This window comes from Chiloscyllium plagiosum, chromosome 6, assembly GCF_004010195.1.
Source record: "Chiloscyllium plagiosum isolate BGI_BamShark_2017 chromosome 6, ASM401019v2, whole genome shotgun sequence".
Taxonomy (NCBI): Eukaryota; Metazoa; Chordata; class Chondrichthyes; order Orectolobiformes; family Hemiscylliidae; genus Chiloscyllium; species Chiloscyllium plagiosum.
Genome location: NC_057715.1, coordinates 82,194,836 through 82,216,940, shown reverse-complemented (window position 1 = coordinate 82,216,940; position 22,105 = coordinate 82,194,836). Strand labels below are relative to the sequence as shown.

General features: G+C 37.0%; 1 protein-coding gene across 5 annotated transcripts in view; it reads right to left on the bottom strand.

Moving 5' to 3' along the window:
* Nucleotides 1-6,312: 6,312 nt before the first annotated feature.
* Nucleotides 6,313-22,105, bottom strand: part of wasf3b (WASP family member 3b) — a 123,180-nt gene continuing 107,387 nt past the window's right edge. For 4 of the 5 annotated variants that reach the window (XM_043691991.1, XM_043691993.1, XM_043691992.1 and 1 more), the window contains 3 exons: nt 12,174-12,473; nt 10,675-11,042; nt 6,313-8,101 (listed from right to left, as the gene is read on the bottom strand). In XM_043691991.1, coding sequence (XP_043547926.1) covers nt 7,944-8,101; nt 10,675-11,042; nt 12,174-12,473 — 826 coding nt within the window. In that variant the 3' untranslated portion in view covers nt 6,313-7,943. Of the gene's footprint in view, nt 8,102-10,674; nt 11,043-12,173; nt 12,474-16,954; nt 17,122-22,105 lie in introns of all 5 variants that reach the window. The other variant, XM_043691996.1, reaches the window with a different exon arrangement.

The following is a 22,105-nucleotide window of genomic DNA, read 5'->3' as shown; positions in this document are numbered from 1 at the left end:
GATGTAGAAAATTATTTGCTCTCTACACAATTACTATCCCATTCTAAATTGGGATAATTGAACTCTTCTTTTGTAACTATGCTTTTGCACTCTGTATTGACTTTGTAAGTTTGTTCCTCTACATCTTTTGAACTATTTGGTGACCTATTGTTTAACCTGAAAAATGTAATAAAAATTCTGTTACTATTTCTTTGCTTCAAATAGTATCTTCTGACCTGACCCTTTAAGACATCCTTTTTCTCCAGCACTATCATATTATCCTTAATCAATACTGCCAGCGTGCTTTCATTCCTTAATATCTTGTATCCAGAAATGTCCAGATAAGTAATAATGAAAGGTGCATGATTTATATACATGTATACATATTTTAAAGTTATTTATGTTAGAGATTGGATTTGAAAAACAGGTGTATGTATTTGGTTTGCCTTTATGAGAAAGTTTAATGATTACCCTGCCAATATTATGATCTTTTGTTTTAAATCAACATGAGAAAGGGAAACCCTGGGGTGATAATGGGAATTTATTTGTATTGGTTTGTAATTTTCAAGCAGATAGAATAAACATTGAGAAGCATTAGTTTGTTTTCAGTTAGAAGGGTCAATTATTTCCTTTCTTAGGGGAAAAACCCATAGCTTAAAAGCTCTTTTTTCAATTCTCAGAAGCTATGGCTGAACTTAGATATCTGAAACAGTTTCTTTTAAAGAAAGGAATTAGTTCAGATAAGTTAGGAAATAGGTTACCTTAGTGAGAGCTTTAGCTGAAAATTCCAGACCAAAAGTGTTTTGTTACAAATGTGAGAGCATGATTTCTAGATGAGAAAGTCTGAGCTCAGTTGTATGACGAATCATGCAAGAGGCTATCAAAATCTCAAGACAGGGAATGGAAAGAAACCGTTATTAAATCTATTAATATTACAGAGAAGTGAATGCTCAATGGTATTAGAATATTGTACTGCAATGGTGTTAGGAGAGATAGGATTATATTCTTACTGTGTTATGACATCACTGAACAGGTTGATTAAGAATATCTAGGAAAGTGTGGAAAGGCCTTTTGGATTTTTTTTTAAACCAGATGAAAACATACAAAGCCTCTTATGGCACAGGATAGTATTCCGACAGTTAAGTCAAAAGGCCTGGGTTCAAAACCCACCTACTCCAATAGATATAGCATTATGTCTGGTTGATTAAAAATATTTAAGAAATGGTGCAATACCCTTCAATCCTATTTTAATGTTTTTTCTTTCACTCCTCTATATTTGAGATTATAGCATTGCTAGTGATGGGTAGAGCTTATTAATTGCTCTTGTAATTCATAACGGGTAATTTAGTGGCGATAAAAATATCCAGTTATCTCTGAACAGGAATTAAAAAAAAAGCATGGGCACAAATAATTTGTTAACCAGATAACTTGGTAGAGTTTATAGAAATAAAAGTTCAAATTGCAAAGGTGTTGCCCTGAATCTTCCGATCCCTTAATCTTTAGAATCACATCTGGTGCCAGTGGACTTAAATTATAAATATTAGACGTGTTCTGGTATCCTTGGAGATGGAGCAGGCAGCGTCCACTAATACTTTGATGCCTTTAGAGACAGGTGGACATAGTGGGGAATACAGTGCTTCACCTTCCCTCCCCCCTCTTCCAACCACTTGGCCATTTGCATTGCCCTTGAAAGGCTTTGCATGTAAATTATTCAGTTTGATTTTCAAATGGTGTTTTTTTTTAAAATCTATTAACCACAGTTGATTTGGTGACAGAAAAGGAAATATTCAGCTGTAAGAGCACACCTGGGCATAAACAAAAATGAATAAATACATTTTGCTAGACCTGAAAGGTTCTTGTGGTACAGTGATTGTGTCCCTATCTCTGAGTCAGGAGGTCCAGGTTCAGGTCCCACCTGCTCCAGAGGTGTCTCTGAACAGGTTGATCAGAAAAACATAAATATTAAATCCTTACTCAAAGAGGTGCAATGATAAGCTCAGCAACTACAAGCCAAATGGCTTAACCTCTAATCAGAAAGGTCTTGAGAATAATTATTTGGTCAAAATTAAAAGTTATTAAGACAAATGCAAATTAGTAAAGGAAATTAATTAAAGACCACCTTCAACATAGTCATTGTAGAGATTAGTTTCTATCTTCACATTGAGGATATCTCCTAACTTGTGTGGCATTAAAACCATGCCAAATGCATAGACTTCAACCTGATCTAGCAACTCAAGACTGGCCATCATGAGGCACTGGAGGTCATCAGCAGCAACTGAAATATACTCGAACATAATCTGCAGCCACATGGCCTAGCTTATCCACCACTCTATCGCTACCATCAAACCAGGGGATCAACCCTGGCTCATTGGAGAGTGCAGGTGAGTATGTCAGGAGCAGAACCAGTCATATCTAAGAATGAGGTGTCAACCTGGTGAAGCTAGAACTACTTGCATGCCAAACAAATATGCAGCAAGTTTAAATATTATAGCTAAACAATTTTGCAACTGACAGATAATACCTAAGCTCTGCAGTCCTGCTAAATACAGTCATGAGTGGTGGTGGATAATAAAACAACTCATTAGAAAAAGAGTGTCTACAAATATCCCCATCTTTAATGATAGGGGAGCCCAGCACATCAGAGCAAAATATTTGGCTGAAACAGGTGAAACAATTTTCAGCCAGAAGTGCCAAGTGGAAAACCTAGATTAGCCTTCTCCAGAGGTACCCAGCATCACAAATATTAGTGTTCAGCCAATCTGATAAACTTCTAATAACAAGAAACAAGTGAAGGCATTGGTTAGTGCAAATACAATAGGCCTGTGACAATGTTCCAGTAATAGTACTAAGTTTGTGCTTCACATGTGCTATGCCTATGTACAGGACTGTTACAACACTGGCATCTAGTCAGTAAACTGGAAATTTATTCAGTTATGTCCTGTATAATAAAAGCAGGACAAATCCAACTGAGCCAATGCGAACCTCATCAGTCTGCTCTTGATCATCAGTAAAATAATGGAAGGGGTCATCAACAGTGTTATCCAGCAGCACTTGCCTAGCAATAACGTGCTCATGGATGCTCAGTTTGGGTTACACCAGGGCCACTCATGTATTAGTTAAAAATCTTGGTTTCAACATAGTCAAAATTACTTAGCTCCAGACATGAGATTGATTGCCCTTGACATCAAGACAACATTTGACCAAGGGTGATATCAAAGAGCCTTAGTAAAACTGAAGTCAATGGGAATCAAAGGGAAAACTTTTTGTCCATTGGTTGGAACCATACTTGGCATACAGAAAGATGGTTATGCTTTTTGAAGATTTCAGCTTCAGGCCATCACTGGGGAGTTCCTCAGGGTAATGTCCCAATGTTTCAGCTACCTTGTCAATGACCTTTCCTCTGTTGTGAGGTCAGAAGTAGGAATGTTTGCTGATGATGACAATGTTCATCACCATTCATGACTGACACTGAATTAGTTCACACAAAAATGCAGAAAGACCTGCACAAACTCAAGTTTCGGCTGACATGCAGCAAGCAATATGCATGACACAGAAGTGCCAGACAATGACTACTTCCAACAAAATAGAATGCAACCATCACCCATGGGATTTAATAGCAACACTATCACTGAAACCACAAGTAATAACATCCTATTGATAACTGACCAGTAAATGAACAATTTAAAGGCTAATTAGGACCTTGACTACAGGAGCAGGTCAGTGGCTGGAAATCCAATGACTCCTTAAATCCTATAACCATTTAAATGGCACAAGTCAGGAATGTAATGGAACATTCCGTACTTGCCTGGATAAGTGCAACTCCAGCAACACTCAAGGGTCCAGGGCAAAGCAGTCCAATTGACTGACCACAACACAAACATTCACACCCTCTACCAATGCATGATAGTAGCAGCGTACACCATCTACAAGATGTATTGCAGAAAGTCACCAAGGCTTCTTAAATAATAACATCTAAACCCACAAACTTTACCATTTAGCAGGTCAAGCAAAACAAATAAAGGGGATCACCTGCGAGCTTCCCTTCAAACCAGATACCATCCTGTGACCTTTTGGCCAATCCTCAGCTGTTGTGTTAAAATCCTGGAACTCCCTCCCTAGCAACCTTGTGGGGGTACCGACATCAAATAGACTGCAGTGGTTCAAAAGACAGCTCAGCACCACTTTCACAAGGCCAACTGGGTATGATAAATAAATGCTCGCCCAGTCAGTAAAGCCCTTATCCCAAAATTATTTTTTAAAAAATTGATAAAATGCTAAATAACAAGCTTAGCAACAAGTTTGGAGCTCATGGAATAAAAGTGATAGCACCAGTTTGAACAATAATAGGAACAATCTCCTTCTGTGCTGTAAGCACTTTATGGTTCAATCTGAGGGTAGGGTAATTCAGGAAGTGAAAGAGGCATGAAGGTTGATGGGTAGTTAAACAGGAGGAAATCAAGTCAAAGAAACAAGATGGACGGGTGGTAAGATAATGTGAAGATGACGGTAAAAAGGCACAATGTTGAGATGAGAGTCCAGGTGTAAGACAATGCATTAAGTGGAATATGTAGGAAAGATGTTAATGGAATTGCAAGACTATTTACAGAAGGGGCAGCAATGAGACCACGCTTTCTTTTTTAAAAAAAGAGAACTTACACTAGAGGATGTAGGATTTGTTGAGAACGTTAAAAATGAGAGCACGGAAAATACCAAAGTCACAAAGAAAATGAGAAGAAAAAGGATTCAAGCAACAAACAGAAAAGAAAAATCACAATGTCAGAAAAGAAAGAGAACTAGCAATCCGCATATGCTAAATGTCAAGGTAGGAGACCGTATTATGCAAGCAAATGAATGACACCATTGATTTATTTTTAAATTGTAAGTGGTTCTTCAATGTTGTAAATCTGTACGTTTAAATTTTGTTGCTCAACTTCAATTAGATTTTTCCTAGTTGCTCAAATTACAATGTTAAACTATTTTTTCCAACGATGGATGCAACAACTTCATCACATAACCCAGTCACTTGTGTTTGGTTTCATTAATAGTGATTCAGATTGTTCAATTTTATAGCACTTTTCTTAACTTCACAACAAACTTTGCAACTAACTAAGCACTTTTCTTTAATGTAGGAAAAGACAACTATCAATTTATGTACAAGGACACCCAAGACTAATGAGACAAACTGCTTTAATGATGCAGGTGGAGGATAAATGTTGGCCAGGGTTTCAGAGAAATTCCTCTAATTTTCATTAAAAAGGTGTTATGGGATATTTTATATCCACCTGAGAGGGCAAAGAGGAATCTACATTTAATGTCTGATCTGAGAGCTGGTATCTCCTTCAGGACTGCACAAATTATCAGATAAAGTCAAGTGCTCAAAAACCACCAGTGTTATTAAACACACAAACTTCCGATTCAAAGTGGAGAATGCTATCATGGATCGAAGGCTGGCACTATCCTATTTTCCTAAAACCATAAATTGGCTAAGGTAGTATTTGATCATCCACCTCTCAGGTGGATATAAAATATCCCATAACACCTTTTTTTTTAAATGAAAATTAGAAGATTTTCTCTGAAACCCTGGCCAACATTTATCCTCCACCTGCATCATTAAAGCAGTTTGTCTCATTAGTCTTGGGTGTCCTTGTACACAAATTGACAGTTGTCTTTTCCTACATTAAACAAAAGTGCTTAGTTAGTTGCAAAGTTTGTTGTGAAGTTAAGATCATCTCTGTTCGCAAAACAAAAGTATCTCAGAGCAAAAATCTCAGAACATATTTTGAAATGCCATGCTGTATTGGGGAGGCATTTTAAAAGATTTGGAACAGAGCAAAAGGAAAATTAGTTACTTCTTCACTGAATCAAGAACTTCTAATTCAGAAGGCAAAAGATACTACTGACTCTACCCTCATTGCAAAGTTAACTAGCAGATTTGCTTGGCAGGTATCTGTGCCTCGCATCAAATCTAACCAGTTGCTACTTTCCATGTATCAAGTAGTAAACATGTCATAAAGCGATTTATGTGGGCATCACTGTGACATATTCAAATTGCAATCTACCTCAGATCAATCTAATGTCATTCGAACATGGAATGCAGGAAATGGTTGCCCACGTAGTAATGGCGAATAACTTTGCTCTTGGGATTTTTGATTGATCACAAAAAGACGCAAGACGTAGAAGTTCTGTCCTTTCAAATTCTGACAGTACAACTGATCCACTGAATTAGTTAGTCTTAAAGGCTATATATAGTTACAATAGAGGATTATCTTGTTGATGTATTATGTTGGTAAGGTCTTTTAATGAAATTCAAAAACACTAGGGATAAATGTTTTAGGTTGTGTTTTGTTTATTTGAATTCACTTTTATAATTTCCAGTGTTATAATTTACACATTCGTATACAGTAAAGAATAGAAAAACTGCATTAAGGGAAAATCCAGTACGAAACAAATCAAGCATAAGCTATGTTGCATAAAGGTATTCTTTTACATAATTTTGAGTATTACTACAAAAATATTAAAACAAATAATACCAAATACATGTGATTACTTGAACTAGTTACAAATATATCTATGGTAACGTGTACAGGATAGAAAATAAATTGAGCTGTCTGCAATATATCTGCTGACTACTTCATAGAAATACTAAACATTCTCAGAACAATCTAACACTTCTATGCAGTTTTCAGTTACAATTTATTTCAACTTATGAATTTATATGGATAATACTTCAATTTTCATCTCAAAATAAAACTGGTGTATTCAAAAACTAATTAAGCTGTATGTCTTAACTGTGGCTTAATTTCATATTTAGCTATTTTGCAGTTTTCATTTTCTAAGTTTACATAACGTGGATGACGATTACCAGGATTTAATGAACTATTATTTCCTGTTCAGTTAATGAATAGCCTTCTTGGGCAAAAAGTAACAAGTTGGGTTTCTGAGTCTGAGATGATATCACTGTGGATGAGAAATGAAATTTCATAAAGTATCACTGTTCCCAATAACTGAACCAGCACATCCATTGAATTCCAAGGCCCAGGTGATAATTCACAAGCAAGGCTATTTCATTGATTGGATCAGTGGGATAGACTCAACATTAGCATCTGTGATTCTCAGTTAGCACCAAATAAGCCCACAAAACCACAATTTTCATAAAACATGATAGCCTACCGTGCTGAGACTATCCTAAGCACTGGTAAATATTTATGTTGGGTAGCTGGGAAGGTGTGAAGTAGGATCACTGATGCCAACAGTGTGGGTTCAATTCCTTCACTGGCTGAGGTTACCTTGAAGGATTTTCAATTTCTCCCCTTGCCTGATGCGTGATGGCCCTCAGGTTAAACCAGCACCAATCATCTTTCAATCAATGCCTGTGGTCAGGTAAAGATAATGACAATTTTATCCTACCTTTACTAAAGTTCTCTGAGTTTAGATAAGCAAGGTGTATTCCTACAGATACTGTCCATTTCATGTCATGAAAACAAAAACTTTATAAATGATCGTTTCCTAAGGGTTTAGTTTGGAGGATATTTAAGCATTTTGATGAGATTGTTCACAGTTCAAGACAACCAGTTAGCCAAAAGGAAAGACACTTTCACTTTCATGAGCACTGAGTCAAAATACTTAATAGGTTAATAATGTACTTCCAATAACAGTGATTCCAAAAATGAAATGGCATATTAATTTGCACTAGATATCAACAACTTAATCTTTTACATTGCACATTCTTTGTAAATGAAAAGTTATATTTCCACAACGCTTAAATGAATAAGCAGTAATATTCCTGGAAAGTGTATTTATATAATTCAATATGCTTAACTTTCTTAAATATCATTTTAACTTTTCTAACAGCTTCAGATTTTTCATCTAAAATCAATTTAAAATCATTGTAAAGGAACTGTTTCAGATATATTCCATATTAGTTTTTGACTTCATTTTCAAATGTTAGCATCACTGAAGCAAAGTTAATCTGACCAATCATTTTCATCAAGCTCTGAATCATCATCAGAATCACTATATTCCACAGCAATACGTCTTGATAGAATAGTTGCTACATCATTCCCAACTGGCTCTCGCTTAGCTTCTTGCTCACGTTGCTCTTGAACCTTTTTCAGTTGAATACCTACAGTAAGAAAGTTGATCTCAGTAAAACTTCAAGATTCCTTTAAAAACAATGATGGCATGCTGAATCACAGGCAACCGATCCTATGTTTAGCAACAGGCCAAAGCCAATATGCTTGATTCTTTAAAATAATGGAATTTAGCTATTCAAACATCACACTCCAGACAGAATACATTTTTTTTCCCGTTATTGAAACATTTAGTGAGGCTGGACCATCTGGTGATTTCTATAATTTATATTAGACAGTAATGAATTTTACAGCAGGAAACTAAAATATGCCAAAGAGCTAATCTATCTACTGAGATTTATAATCACTAATAATAGTTCAGGTTTGAAGATGAAATATTATGATAAGAAACAGTTTTTAAAATGTACATTCAATCAAAACATATTTTTTGGCACTCACTGGGGCAATTCACAAGAAATTGTAAAGGGAAAAGGATGGGGGAAGGACCAAAGAGGTACGGGATTACACAGGTCCACAGAAAATACTGAAGATGAGAGGGACCTTGATATGCATATGCACAGATCCCTAAAGGTAGCGACGCAGATTGATAAGGTGGTTAAGATGGTATACGGGATATTTGTCATTATTAGCTAAAGCATTGGATACTAAAGCAAGGAGGTTATGGTGCAACAATATAAAACATTAGTTATGCCACAACTAGCATGCAGGTCTGATCACCATATTAGAAGATGCGATTGCACTAGAGATAATGCAGAGGAGATTTTCCAGTATGGTCCCTGGGCTGAAAGATCTGAGCTACGGAGGAAAGATTAGAAATGCAGAGGCTGTTTTCCTAGGGGCAATCAGGGTTGGGAGGGATCCTAATTTAGATTATAAAATTCCTATAAGAGTGAAAATGATGACTTTTTTTCCCATTAGTACAGAGGTCAATAAGGGAGGAGAGATTTACTGTAAAATGAGAGATGAAGAGAATTATTTTTCACTTAGAGTAGTGGGAGTCTCCAACTCTCTGCCTGCAGTGTGTTGAGACAAAAAGAATCTCATGGCATTTACACAATATTTAGATATTCACATGTGATCCCATAGACTCAATGAATATGGGCTAATCAGCTAGAAAGTGGGATTAGTGGAGTGAAATCTACTTGAGTGGCATGGATATAACAGGTTGAATGGCCTCGTTCTCCGCTATAAACACTCATAAAAGCCTATGAAAAGAACATTCAAACTGTATGAGAGAAGAGTGCTGATTGAATGGCAAATGAACTCAGTGGTAGAAGCATTGCCATGGAGAACACATCTGTTAATGATGATCAATAGTTAATTGCCAATTTTTGTTTAAATTTTACAACAGCCAGGTTGACTCTGATTGGTCAAAGCAATACCCAGAGAAATGAACCACACAATGGCTGTAACCTATTTTGTTTCAGTTAAAACAGTTGCAGTGTGTGCACGTTCTTTTAATTTCATTTAATTTTTATTTCGCTCTTTAAACTACATAATATTCACAATTTATTGTTCTATATATCAATTCTGAAAATCATTGCCATCCTGTGCTTGAATGTGAGTTTTATCAGCACACAAGGAGATAAGTCTTTTCAGGCAAAAATGTTTGCATTAAAGTTAAACTAAGGGTATGAAAAACATCCAGGAAAATAAAACGGAAAGAAGCTCAACTCTTTTATGTATAAGCAACCATAATCTAATTCAGTTATGTCAGATCAATGAATGGGCACATCAACAGAGTTCATTTTCTGAGCCATTTAGGTCTGAATAGTGGCCAAGAGTAACAGTTAAGCTTCCCAGGCACAGAATAACCAGTTCCATTTCAGTACTTATGAAAGGCAAATAAGGAGCATTACATTTAAAGCCAACTCTATAGGTGACAAATACAATAAAGACATCCTCACTTTAAGTGGGAATATCTTATTAATATTTTCATCCCTCATTCAAAATAACACCTTTATTGTTATTAGTTCAAAGGGAACTTCAAAATTGGAATAAATAAATGTATAAGAAAATTGAAATACATTATCCATTCTGTTAAGTGGCATACAGTCTGTGCAAGGTACCTTGTAAGTGGTAGTTGTCAGTTGTGGCTTTATAATCATTCTTTATCACCCAGTTATAAATCATAAATTTCACCCAGTTAAAAATATCTTGTGTTGCTGTTCTCAAGTTGCCAGGCTCTTCTGCTATATTTACTGCAGAGTAGTAGGAGAGCTCCTGCAGAAATTCACCTATGTCCTCTCACTCTAACGATCAATGATGTGGAGGTGTCAAATTTGGACTGAGGTGGACAAAGTTAAAAATCACACAACACCAGGTTATAGTCCAACAGGTTTATTTGGAAGTACAAGCTTTCGGAATGCTGCTTATTAGTCAAGTAGCTAGCTACCTTTCGAAGGAGCAGTGCTTCAGAAGCTTATACTTCCAAATAAACCTGTTGGACTATAGCCTGGTGTTGTGTGATTTTTAACTTGTAATGATCAAGTATGTTAAAAAACAGAAATGCAGAATGCTTCCACCACACGAAAGTATTCAGCCCATCATGTCTGTACCAGTTCCCTGCAAGAGCAACAATTAAATTCTGCATGTTATTACTTACCCATACGAATAGCAGCAAGGAGGTCACTTCTGGCATCATTGAGAGGTGTGCCTGCTGATTCATGCCGTTTGTTTTCAACGACAAGCTGACAGTGCATTGGTGAAGAAGCAAGGGAAGAAGGTGGTGCTGGTGGAGCTGGAGGTGGAGGTGGAGGTGGTGGTCCAGGGGAACCAGATGGAGGAATTGCTCCAGATAGAGTTGGGGAAGAGGTATATGCAACCCCCATCATTGATGCAGGATGGGAAGCTGGAGAAGTAGGCACTTGGACAGGACTGACAAAAGCAGTTTGCGCTGAAGGAATTACTGCACCAGCAGAAGGCAGAGGAGGACCAGAAGTATAGAATTCCATCATCTGAGAAGGTTGCATGCTGTAATGAGTAACAAGGTTATTTATTTTTAACAGTTTTCAATATATGTATTTCAATTTGTCCTTTTCAGATACATTGGTATTTCCATATCCTTAACATTATATGAACTAAAACCTGACTTTCTGTCATTTTTTTTAACTGAACATTTCATTATAGTACTAACAGAATGGTACGCTGACTCAGTGGTTTGCACTGCTGCCTCACAGCACCAAGGACCCGGGTTCAATTCAAGCCTCTGATGACTGTCTGTGTGGAGCTTGCACATTCTCCCAGTGTCTGCGTGAGTTTCCTCTGGGTCCTCTGATTTCCTCCCAAAATCACAAAGATGTGCAGGTTAGGTGGATTGGCAGAGCTAAATTGCCCATTGTGTCCGTGGATGTGCAGGCTAGGTGGGTTAGCCATGGGAAATGCAGAATTAGAGCAGGGGTGGATGCTCTTCAGAGCAGTGTGGACTCGATGGGCTGAATGGCCTGCTTTCACATTGTAGGGATTCTATGCAAAATATAGCAAAAAGTAGCAGAAACCCACAATCCCAAATCTCTGGACTTCTGCTTTCTGCCTATTTTCAACATTTTCTATTCCTGTTAAATATATTAGACTGTGATTGTTTTGGAAGGAGAAAGTGAGGACTGCAGATGCTGGAGATCAGAGCTGAAAATGTGTTGCTGGAAAAGTGCAGCAGGTCAGGCAGCATCCAAGGAGCAGGAGAATCGACGTTTTGGGCATGAGCCCTTCTTCAGGCTCATGCCCGAAACGTCGATTCTCCTGCTCCTTGGATGCTGCCTGACCTGCTGCACTTTTCCAGCAACACATTTTCAGCTATGATTGTTTTGGATCCTTGAAGAACTGATATTTATATTTTGTGCAACTCAGGTGGATTATCCAATCTACTGAGGCACTGTAAGTATGCCATTGTGAAGTAACAATATTAGTTTCTCATGCTGGTAAATTTAAAATCTGTACTGGGTATTACAAAGTAGATTACTGTAATCAGTTTAAATTCTATCAAATATAAAATAAACAAAACTACAAAGTGCCACTACAAAAATGGCTAATAATTACTCTAAGGGAATCAAATTACTACTCAAGATTTCGCTTTCTTGGACAACAGATGAGATTCAAGCTATTTACCTGTATTCCAATGGTGGTTGTTGCTGTTGTGGTGGTGGTGGCGGTGGAGGTGGGGCACCACCATTTACAGTAGTTGATGGCGGAGGTGGTGGAGGTTGTTGAGGCCTGTTTAGAGTACCATGTCTGAATCCTGTTGCAGAGGATTTGTAGTCATGTTCCTGGACCTGATTACCAGTACCCATTTGCTGCTGATTATCACTAGACACATATGTTACTGACATCTGCTGCTGCTGCAGTGAAGGATGAACATGATTGGGGGTAACAGGATATGAGTAATCTGTAAGATCTGATCCATGAGATCTGGTGTTAAAAGCAGAGACAAAATATTTCATATTTAGCAAATTCAACCTATAGCACTCCAATAAGTGTTCATGATTAAGCTTCAAAGCAGAGTATCAAAACTGAAATCTTGCAAGTTAATTGAGCATTCTACAGCCAATATTTAACATGCTTAGTTTTGAGCCTTCAGAAAAGAAGAGTGATTTCTAAACTTCTGTGAAGTATTATCGCAGTAATGCATATAACTTAAATATATTTCAAAATATAGGGTCAATATTCTCAAAATAAAAGTTTACTATTCATTTTTAAAATTTACTTATCTATCTGAACATTCAATACAACAGAATAACAGATAAAAAGATAGATTTGAGAGCAGCTTAATTAGATTACTTATCCATAAGCTACGAAAAAATAAAAGACAAACCCTAAAAGGCTGAACATTCATTAAGATAGCAGTGAGCATGTAGATTTTATATTTGAACTCAGTTAGAATCTGCCCTATTAAAGTCTAGCACTGATCCAACTAACAATAGTGATATCCAACAGGTAGAGTAAATAACAAATCAAACGTTTCCACTCCCTTGTCTCGTGCTTCAAATAAAACTACAAAAAAAAACACAAAAAGCTCTTAAATTTTAAAAGCAATGACAATATGAAGAGAACAAGGATTTTGATTTTGAATTGGGTGTGTATATTTTTGCAGGTATTTAATTGCAACTTCTCTACAATTAAGTCTTTAAGATGGTAAAGAATATTACTGCTGGAGATGTACAGCATGTTGGTCAATATTGAAAAAGTGGAGAGTAACATTTTGGGTACAACAGCAATAGCTAGCATTTAAAATAAAAAGAAAAAACTGGAAGTGCTGGAGAAACTCAGCATAGCTGGCAGCACGTGTTGAGAGAAAATAGAGTTAACATTTCAAGTCCAATGACTCTGTCAGAACTGAAAGCAGCTGGGTATGCCAAAGACAGGGGAGCAGTGGGCTTGTTTGGCAGGGGTGGGAGAGGAAAAGATGGAAATGGTGCCAAGAGAGAGAGAAAAGGGAAGCAGACAAAGGGACTGCTCATATTAAGGCATGGAAGAAGTAAAGGTTTAATATGTGATAACAGGAAAGGTGAATTTTTAGAAATGGATTGGCTGTGATAGGAGCTACCCATACAAAAGAGGATCTGGGTTTGTGGGGGTGGGAAACAAACAGAGAGGGAGGTGTTCACTCACTGAAATTGTTAAACTCAATGTGGAGTCCTGAGGGCTGTAAAGGTAGCTAAGTGAAAATGAGGTGTCCCTCTAGCTTTTAAATAGTACTAATAATATAATACCCTCTGCAAAAGTGTTAAGGGAACGCAATGAGACAAAAACATTGTCACTGAGACAAAGCAGATGACATTAGGATCCTTAAAAGGCAACTGGGATCTAAGTTAGTAAGACAGAGGGAGGGAATTGTAGATCTTTGATTGTAGACAGCTGAAAGCCGAACAATGGTGGGGTGAAGGATGTTGGTGGATCAATAAGGCCCAAGATTTGGAGGAATTCAAAGTTCTTGGATGGTTACGCAGCTGCTCAAGGATGCACAACAGACAAAAAGCTAAACCAAGGATGGACGTGAACATTAGAATATATTTCAGGACCCAGGAGCTAGGGTAGGTCAGCAAACACAGGGGTGATGGGTGATCAGGATTTGTTGCAGGTTTGGATATTTTTGATTTCGCAGAATTTTGGGTGAATTTGTTTATGGGAGGGTAGAAAATGAGAAGCTGCCTAGCATAACACAGGATAGGCCAGGCTGCAATTAACAAAATCATGGATGTGAGTTTCAGCATTGATTTACAGGGAAGTGCCAGATAATGGATACATTACAGATGTGGATTGAGACATTCTCTGTGATGGAGAGGAGATGAGGGTCAAAAGCCTATCTCACAGTCAAACAGGATTGCAAATAATCTGGTGCAGTTTGAGATAGTGGCCAGAGAGGAAAATAGAAATGGTCACAAGGAAATGAAGGCTTTGTTGTTGGGCCAAAAACAGTATTTCCAGTTTTTCCAATGTTGTTTCCTGCAAGAACATTTCAGCTAATTCATGACTGGATAGCGGACAGGCAATCTAATAACACAGATGTGCATTTACGTTATAGCTGGGTCTCATAGCCAATATCAGCTTTGAAAATTTCAATGCCACAGCCACAAGGGAAAGATAATTCCATATATATAGGGAAGAGTAGTTCATGTTTTCACTCCTGAATGATTTAACACTAAATTTAAAATCATGTCCTCTTATTCTAGACTTCCTTACAATGGGAAGTTGTTTCTCTTGTATTATCATATCAAATCATTTTTTAACTGATTTAAGCACCTGAAACAAATGATCCTTAAATTTCTCAATGAAAGTCACATTTACTCAATTTATCTTCATAAGCCAACATTTTAAGTTTCAGTATCATTATAATGAATCTATTCCATACTTATTTGTGGTCTAATATATTTTTCTTAAAATATTATGCAAAACTGGATGCAATACACCAGAAGAGCTATGACCAAAGCTCTATATAAATTAACAATAGATTATTTCCATATGTAATTGATCTCATTGAGGTAAAGCCTTCATATGAATTTGATAATACTTTTTGCACTTTTACACTGCATTTTATGCTTTGGACACTCAAATCTCTTCTGCTCCACATTCCTAATTTCTTACTAGTAAGAAAATATTCTGATTTGTCTTTGTTGGATCCAAAGTGGATGGTATCTTTCTAGTGAATTTCATCTATTACAGTTTTGCCCAGTCATTGATTTTTGACAATGTCACTTTGTAACCCCTTGCTCTCATCTACTCAACTCACTGTCTCTTCCAATTTATTGCCGTATGTAAACTTGTTGTTTCTTCATCCAAGTCACTGATCCATGTGGTGATAAGTTGATGCTTAGTACAGACCACTTGTCACATTGCATCAATAAGTAAATTCCCTTTATCCCTCCTATCATGTCCCAGTGAAGTAGCAAACCATGTTAAAAAGGTTACCTCCAATTCTGCATGGATTATTTTGGTTAGTAAGACAAGTTTGTAAAGGCAAAAATAAGTTCAGCCAAGCAGAGCATACTGATTATGGATGAAAATATCTGAAATGATGTTTGACAAAGAAATGCAAAGAAATGAGACCATCCTGCTCAGTGATGGAGATAGTAGTCATGATTCGGAGATGCCGGTGTTGGACTGGGGTGTACAAAGTTAAAAATCACACAACACCAGGTTATAGTCCAACAGGTTTAATTGGAAGCACACTAGTGATGGAGGTGTGTGTGTATGAGCTGTATGTGCACAGAGGAGACAACTAGTGTTAGAGAACTAGAAATTGTCAGAGAACTAAAATGGTTAAAATAAATAAAAATGTCACACGTGTCACAGTTGCACACAGAGACAGGAGAGGTCAGAAAAGAATAAAGTCAAAATAAAATATGACTTTGTGGGTAGCACAAAGCTTGAATAATGGTCTTGCCAATTTTTGTCTTCACTATAAAATGAGTGATAAAATGATTGCATTCCTTTGTAAGTTAAATTTATGAGAAACCCTGAATTTAAATTAATAAGATAAGTCCCATAACATTTAAAAACAGTTATGATGGAGATGGGTATTTTTTGAGAAACATCTACATATTTCTGTTAAAGTATTGGGTGCATTTGAAATTTAATTTGAAAGCACTACAGGTCAGGGCATACAAGTTGACTTGTACAAAACCAAATTTTTCCAAGGCTAAAATGGATATTTAGGGTGTATATTCTGCGTATGGGTCAAACATTATATTTTTCAACTAATTAATGTATGATAAAGGGTTGTACCACATTAGGAGTTGCCCTCAATTTTTCATGTTATAGATCAGGGCATAGTATTAAGCAGGCAATACAGGCTGTACTACCAAGAAAATGTGCAGGAGTTTAAAACATGCAAACAACAAACAGAAATAGATCTATCTGCATCAATGCCAACAGTTCATATTTTATACTCCTATTTTTGGAAGGACTTTTCAAAGCTTCAGAGCTTGACTTATATGCCACTGTCCATGGATTTCTCTCCCTCGTCAATAGCAGATTGATTAATTTTTAAGTCATATTTTAATTTTAAAATTAAACATGTCAATGTACAGCTCCAAAAAGACAATAGGGATAAACTTAAACTGATTAATCTACTAACTGTCCTGAAAATATTTCTAAGCACTTAAGAAGCTATAGGAAAAGTGTTAGGAAAAAATTACCATTCTGAAACAGTTGAGCAGAAAGTTCATAAAATGGAAAGACCCAGAATACTCAAGAAAGAAGCTTTGCTGCATGAAGATGCTTCATTAGTATGCACAGCCATATGTTCCCCAGCGTGACGCTGATCAGAACAGTAAGCCAAATTAAAAGACCATTAGGATACTGCTGCTCTCACGCAGCAAAGTAATTTAAAGAAGACCTGAAGCAGGATTGGCACCAAAGCAGTTGGGGCTTTGACAATAAAACTAACAAACCCTTTAAGCATTTTCTCTTCTTTCGTGCCCTCGGCCTGCTCCAGTTCCTTTGCGTCAGTCATGAACTCTTTGCCCATTTTCATTCTCTCCCATTCTTCTTTTCTTGTTCTGACTTTTCTCACATTAACTTGATGGTTTCTGTTTGAATTCAACTTATGTTTCTCTCTCTGGAGGGGAAATCATACCAATATAGGAAATAAACATAAGACCAGCAGCAGTTGCTTAAACAATGTTCTTCAGGAAGCTTCCCAGCTCAGCTTAAGGATGCAAGTGAACAAAAACAATAATATGGGTAACAGTCTTAGAAAATGCAAAGTCTCAGCCACTGCTCAAAAAGCAGATTTTACAAGTTGAAAAGTTGACCAAGGTGAAATTCATAATATACCATAATTATGAATATCAACGTATAAAACAGCGATTGGTTACCATTTAAAAACACTTGAACTGACTTAAATTATGACTATTTAATTATTAAATATATGTCCACCGATTTGTTTTCTGTGAAAAATACAATGAAACATACTATGAAACAAAGTCCTGTGAAATGCACATCTGTTTCATTTGGCAACTCCAGGATTCTAAAAAGCCACAGTGCAGGAAGGGTCATCAGCTTGGAGTTCAAGCTATGGGTTTCAGAGATTGAATAGTAGCTGGCATTAGTGTGACACATCCACAAAGCTGAGAGCAACATGGATAGCACCTTTCGGGAGGCGGTCTGGAAACAGCTTAAGTGTGAGTAGAAGAGAGAATGTTGACTACTAGAACATCATGGAAGAGCCCTGAATACATCTCTTTTCCCAACTAGTGATGAGGGTGATGCTTCCTCTGTCCAGCACAACCAAAGTCAAGTCAACAGCACAGCTGTGCATTGTGGTGAGATGGCAGATTAGTATAGCAATAAGAATATAGAGAATTCTATAGTTAGGGAAACAGACGGGCTTTTATGTGGCTGCAGATCTGATTCCAGGATAAGATGTGCTGAGGTCCGGGATGTCCCTGAATATCTGCAGAATGTTCTGATGGGGGGAGAGTGATCAGCCAATATGATCTATGGTCTCAAGCTGTTTGCCTTTCCCATCAGAGTGTTTTAAAGACTCTCAACAAAAGGAGGGCAAAAGTCCTACAGGCAATATTTATGGAGCTAGGAAACAGATTATTAAGCAAAACCTCAAACAAAGAGATTATGGAGTGCAAAATGGAAAGCTTAGACAAATGTTTCTTTTTTCAGCAATAGTCAAAATCTGTACTACCAAGCTATAGAGATAAAGGGATTTCAATTATCCTAACAAAGACCAGGAAAGTAATGTAAAGGCAGAGAGGTAAAAGAATTTCTGAAGTGTCTTCAAGGCATTACAGACCCAATGAAGAAGGATATGTTCTTGGATCTGATTCTTAGAATGATGACAGTTAAGTGTATCAAATGGCAGTAGCGGACCATTTAGGAAGAAGTGATCATCAGTTCAAAGTTCAGATTAGTTATGAAAAAATATCAAGGAGTGGTGAAGAGTTAAAATATTTAACTAGAAGAAGTTCAGTGTCAGTGGGTTGAGAATGATTCTCTCCTAGGTAAATTGGAATCAAAGACTATACGCAAATCTGTCTTCAAAAAGAGATGGCACAGATACAGCTGAGGTAAACTCCCTGGAGCAGGAGTAGTAGAGCAACCAAAGCCACGGTTTCCCAGATGCTGAAAGAGAAAGGAAGTAAGGTGAAGCAGGAAAAGTATTACAGAAAATGATTAGTTAATACAAGAGATAACCAGATGACTAAATATAGGAAATTCAAAGGGGAATTATAAAAGACATAAAAGGAATTTAAAAGACTATGACAAGAGCCTTCACCTAACATAAAAAGAAGACTTCAGAAGTCTTCTATAAGCATATAAATGGTATGAAAAGATGATAAGAGGAAGCGTAGGGCCAGAGAGATCACTGAAGCGAATTATGCATGAAGAGGACATGGCTGAGCAGCAAAATAATTATTTTGTATCTGTCTTTACCAAGAAATAGAATACTTCCAAAGACAAAGAGATAGAGGAGGTAGATGAAATACCACATATGCTAAAATTTGAGAAAGCTGAACTACGAGAAATGTTGGTTACACTTAAAGTTGATAAGTCATCAGGTCTAGGTTGTATTCAAGGATGTCAAGAGAAGGGTGGAAATTATACAGATACTTGCTACTTCCAATCCTCCTTAAATACAGGGATGATTCCAGACGATTGGAGAAATGTAAACATTGCAGCTATGGTCAAATAAACGCCATAAAAATCAATCCAGGAATTAGAGGTGAATGAGCAATCCCTTCATAAAAATGATAACTTGAGACAAAACAATTAAGGCAGCACAGATTTGTTAAAGAGATAGCAAGGTTGATGAAGGCAATGTAATGCATATGTATAAGGACTTCAAAAAAGCATTTGATAAAATATCAAAATATTGGATCGATCAGCCTAGTTGAAGCCCATGGACTAAAAGGGCAAGTAGACAAATAGCAGTGAATGAAAATCTCCTCACAGACATGTGTTCTCCTGACCTGCATTTGAATCTAAGGACTCAATTGAAAATCTTGCCCAATGTAGTTGAGACCTAACATTAATATCCTTCTCTCAAGCACAATTTATCTTCAAATTAAAAATACCTCAATTTAAAGTATATTGAATACAAATTCACAGACTGAGTGTTTAAGCATTGGGTGCAATTGGTGATCCAGGTACAACTGGATTAGTTTCGAGAAATGTCTTTTTGTTTCAATTCCACCGAGACTCACTTATAGATCACAGATGTAAAACTTCCACTAGTTAGTGTAACTGGGATGCATTTTAGAACACAAATTTTTAAAAAGATTTGCATCAAGACCAATTTGACCTATTTACAAATGGCAACCTGATGCAGTTCTGTTAAAACAGTTGAAAATACAAAAATACACATCGTGAATCAAAACTATTTAGTCCCCTACCTGTAAGCACCCCATTCTAAATAACTGGAAATAATGTTTGAAAAGAAAAAATCTACAGAACAATTTAGAAGTTTATTTGGCTTCTTGGTATATTTGAAAAAAGAACTGCACAAATAAGTCTCCACATTTCCTTGCAAAAAAAAAACAAACCGTAATCTTAAGAGCGTTCTCAAAGGCCTTCAAAACACACAACTGGCATTTACTTTGGTAATTAATTCAATCTGGGGGTATATCTGATTTTTGGGTGGGGTCAGCTTCTAAAGTTTTATTTTGTAAAAGTAAAACAAAAGATCATGGAAACTCAATTTACACTGAACATAAACTTGAAATTTCTCAATCCATTGCATTGCTTTGTTTAATTCCAAGTGAATCGAACTGCAAAACAGCACAACCTAGTGGAAACTCTTCCCACATATTTATACATAATATTTCACATATTTTAACATAGAACATAAAACAGTACAGCACAGGAACAAGCTCTTCGTTAGGGGACTTTTAAAGCTTTTTCCACACAATTTTGCAGGTAATTCTTTGATAGCTTCCAGGAAAAAGGCATTCGATCAAAATAGCATACTTTCAGTATAACCTGATATACCTTACTATGCAAGGTGCCTTTACTTTCACATGTAGAGGTATTGTGTTCTAAAATGCAGCCCAGTTGCAATGACTCCTGAAAGTTTTACATTTGCGATCTATAAGTGAGTTTCAGTGGAAGTGGAACAAAAAGACATTTCTCAAAACTAACCCAGTTGTACCTGGATCACCAATTGCACCCAAAGTTTAAACTCTCAGCCAGTGAATTTGTATTAAATGTACTTTTAATTGAGGTATTTTTAATTTGAAAATGAATTGTGCTTGAACAAGGATATTAATGTTAGGTCTCAATAGAGCACTTAAACATGCAAATACACTTGCATGACAAATTACACCAAAGTTTCAAAAGAATCCTTTGTACAATTAAATAAAACTATGTATTGGAACTATCTGGATCAATACAGAATTACATACTGAAGCAATGAATTTATTCTGAAAACATTTCCATTATTTTCTACCAGCTGAAATACAAACTTAAAATTAGTGATTAGTTGCTAACTACACTCTGAGCTTTGTGGATAACTTAGTTGGTTTATCCAGTGAACTCTGGACCAAACAGCTCAATCTGATCCCAAATTTCATCTGCATGCCTTGTTTCTCCTTTCTTAGGCTGTGGGTGACACTTGCAAAGCCAACAATTAGAGTCATAGAATCATACAGCACAGAAACAGACCCTTCAGTCCAACTAGTCCATGCTGACCAAGTTTTCCAAACTAAACTAGTCCTACTTGCCTGCATTTGACCCATATCCCTCTAAACCTTCCCTATTTAATGTAACTATCCAAATGCTGCAACTGCACCTGTATCTACCACTTCCTCTGGCAGTTCATTCCACACTCGAATCATTATGTGTGGAATTGCTTCTTGGTCCCTTTTAACACTTTCTCTGCTCCATAAAAATATGCTCCCTCGTTTTGAACTGTCCCGCCCTAGGGAAAACACCTTTGCTATTCACCTTATCCACGTCCCTCATGATTTCATAAACCACTATAAAGGTTATTCCTCAACCTCCTACACCGCCGTGAAAAAGGTCTCACCCTATCCAGCCTCTCCTTATAATTTAAACTCTCCAGTCCCAGTAACATCCTGGTAAATCTTTTCTGAACTCTCTCCAATTTAATAATATCCTTCCTGGGATGGCCAGAACTGTACACAGTACTCCAAAAGTGGCCACACCAATGTCCTGTACAATGTAAACATGACATCCCAACTCATACACTCAAAAGTCTGAACAATGAAGGCAAGCGTGCTAAATACCTTCTTAACCAGCATGTCTACTTGTCCTGCTTGTTTGTTTTACCAAAATGCAATATCTCACATTTATCCAAATTAAACTCCACCTGCCACTCCTCAGCCCACTGGGCCAATTGATCAAGATCCCTTTGTAATTGTTGTATTTCTGTTCACCAAGCTGGGAATTTGTGTTGCAGACGTTTTGTTCCCTGTCTAGGTGACATCCTCACTGCTTGGGAGCTTCCTGTGAAGCGCTTCTGTGATGTTTCCTCCGGCATTTATAGTGGTTTGTCTCTGCCGCTTCCGGTTGTCAGTTCCAGCTGTCCGCTGCAGTGGCCGGTATATTGGGTCCAGGTCGATGTGCTT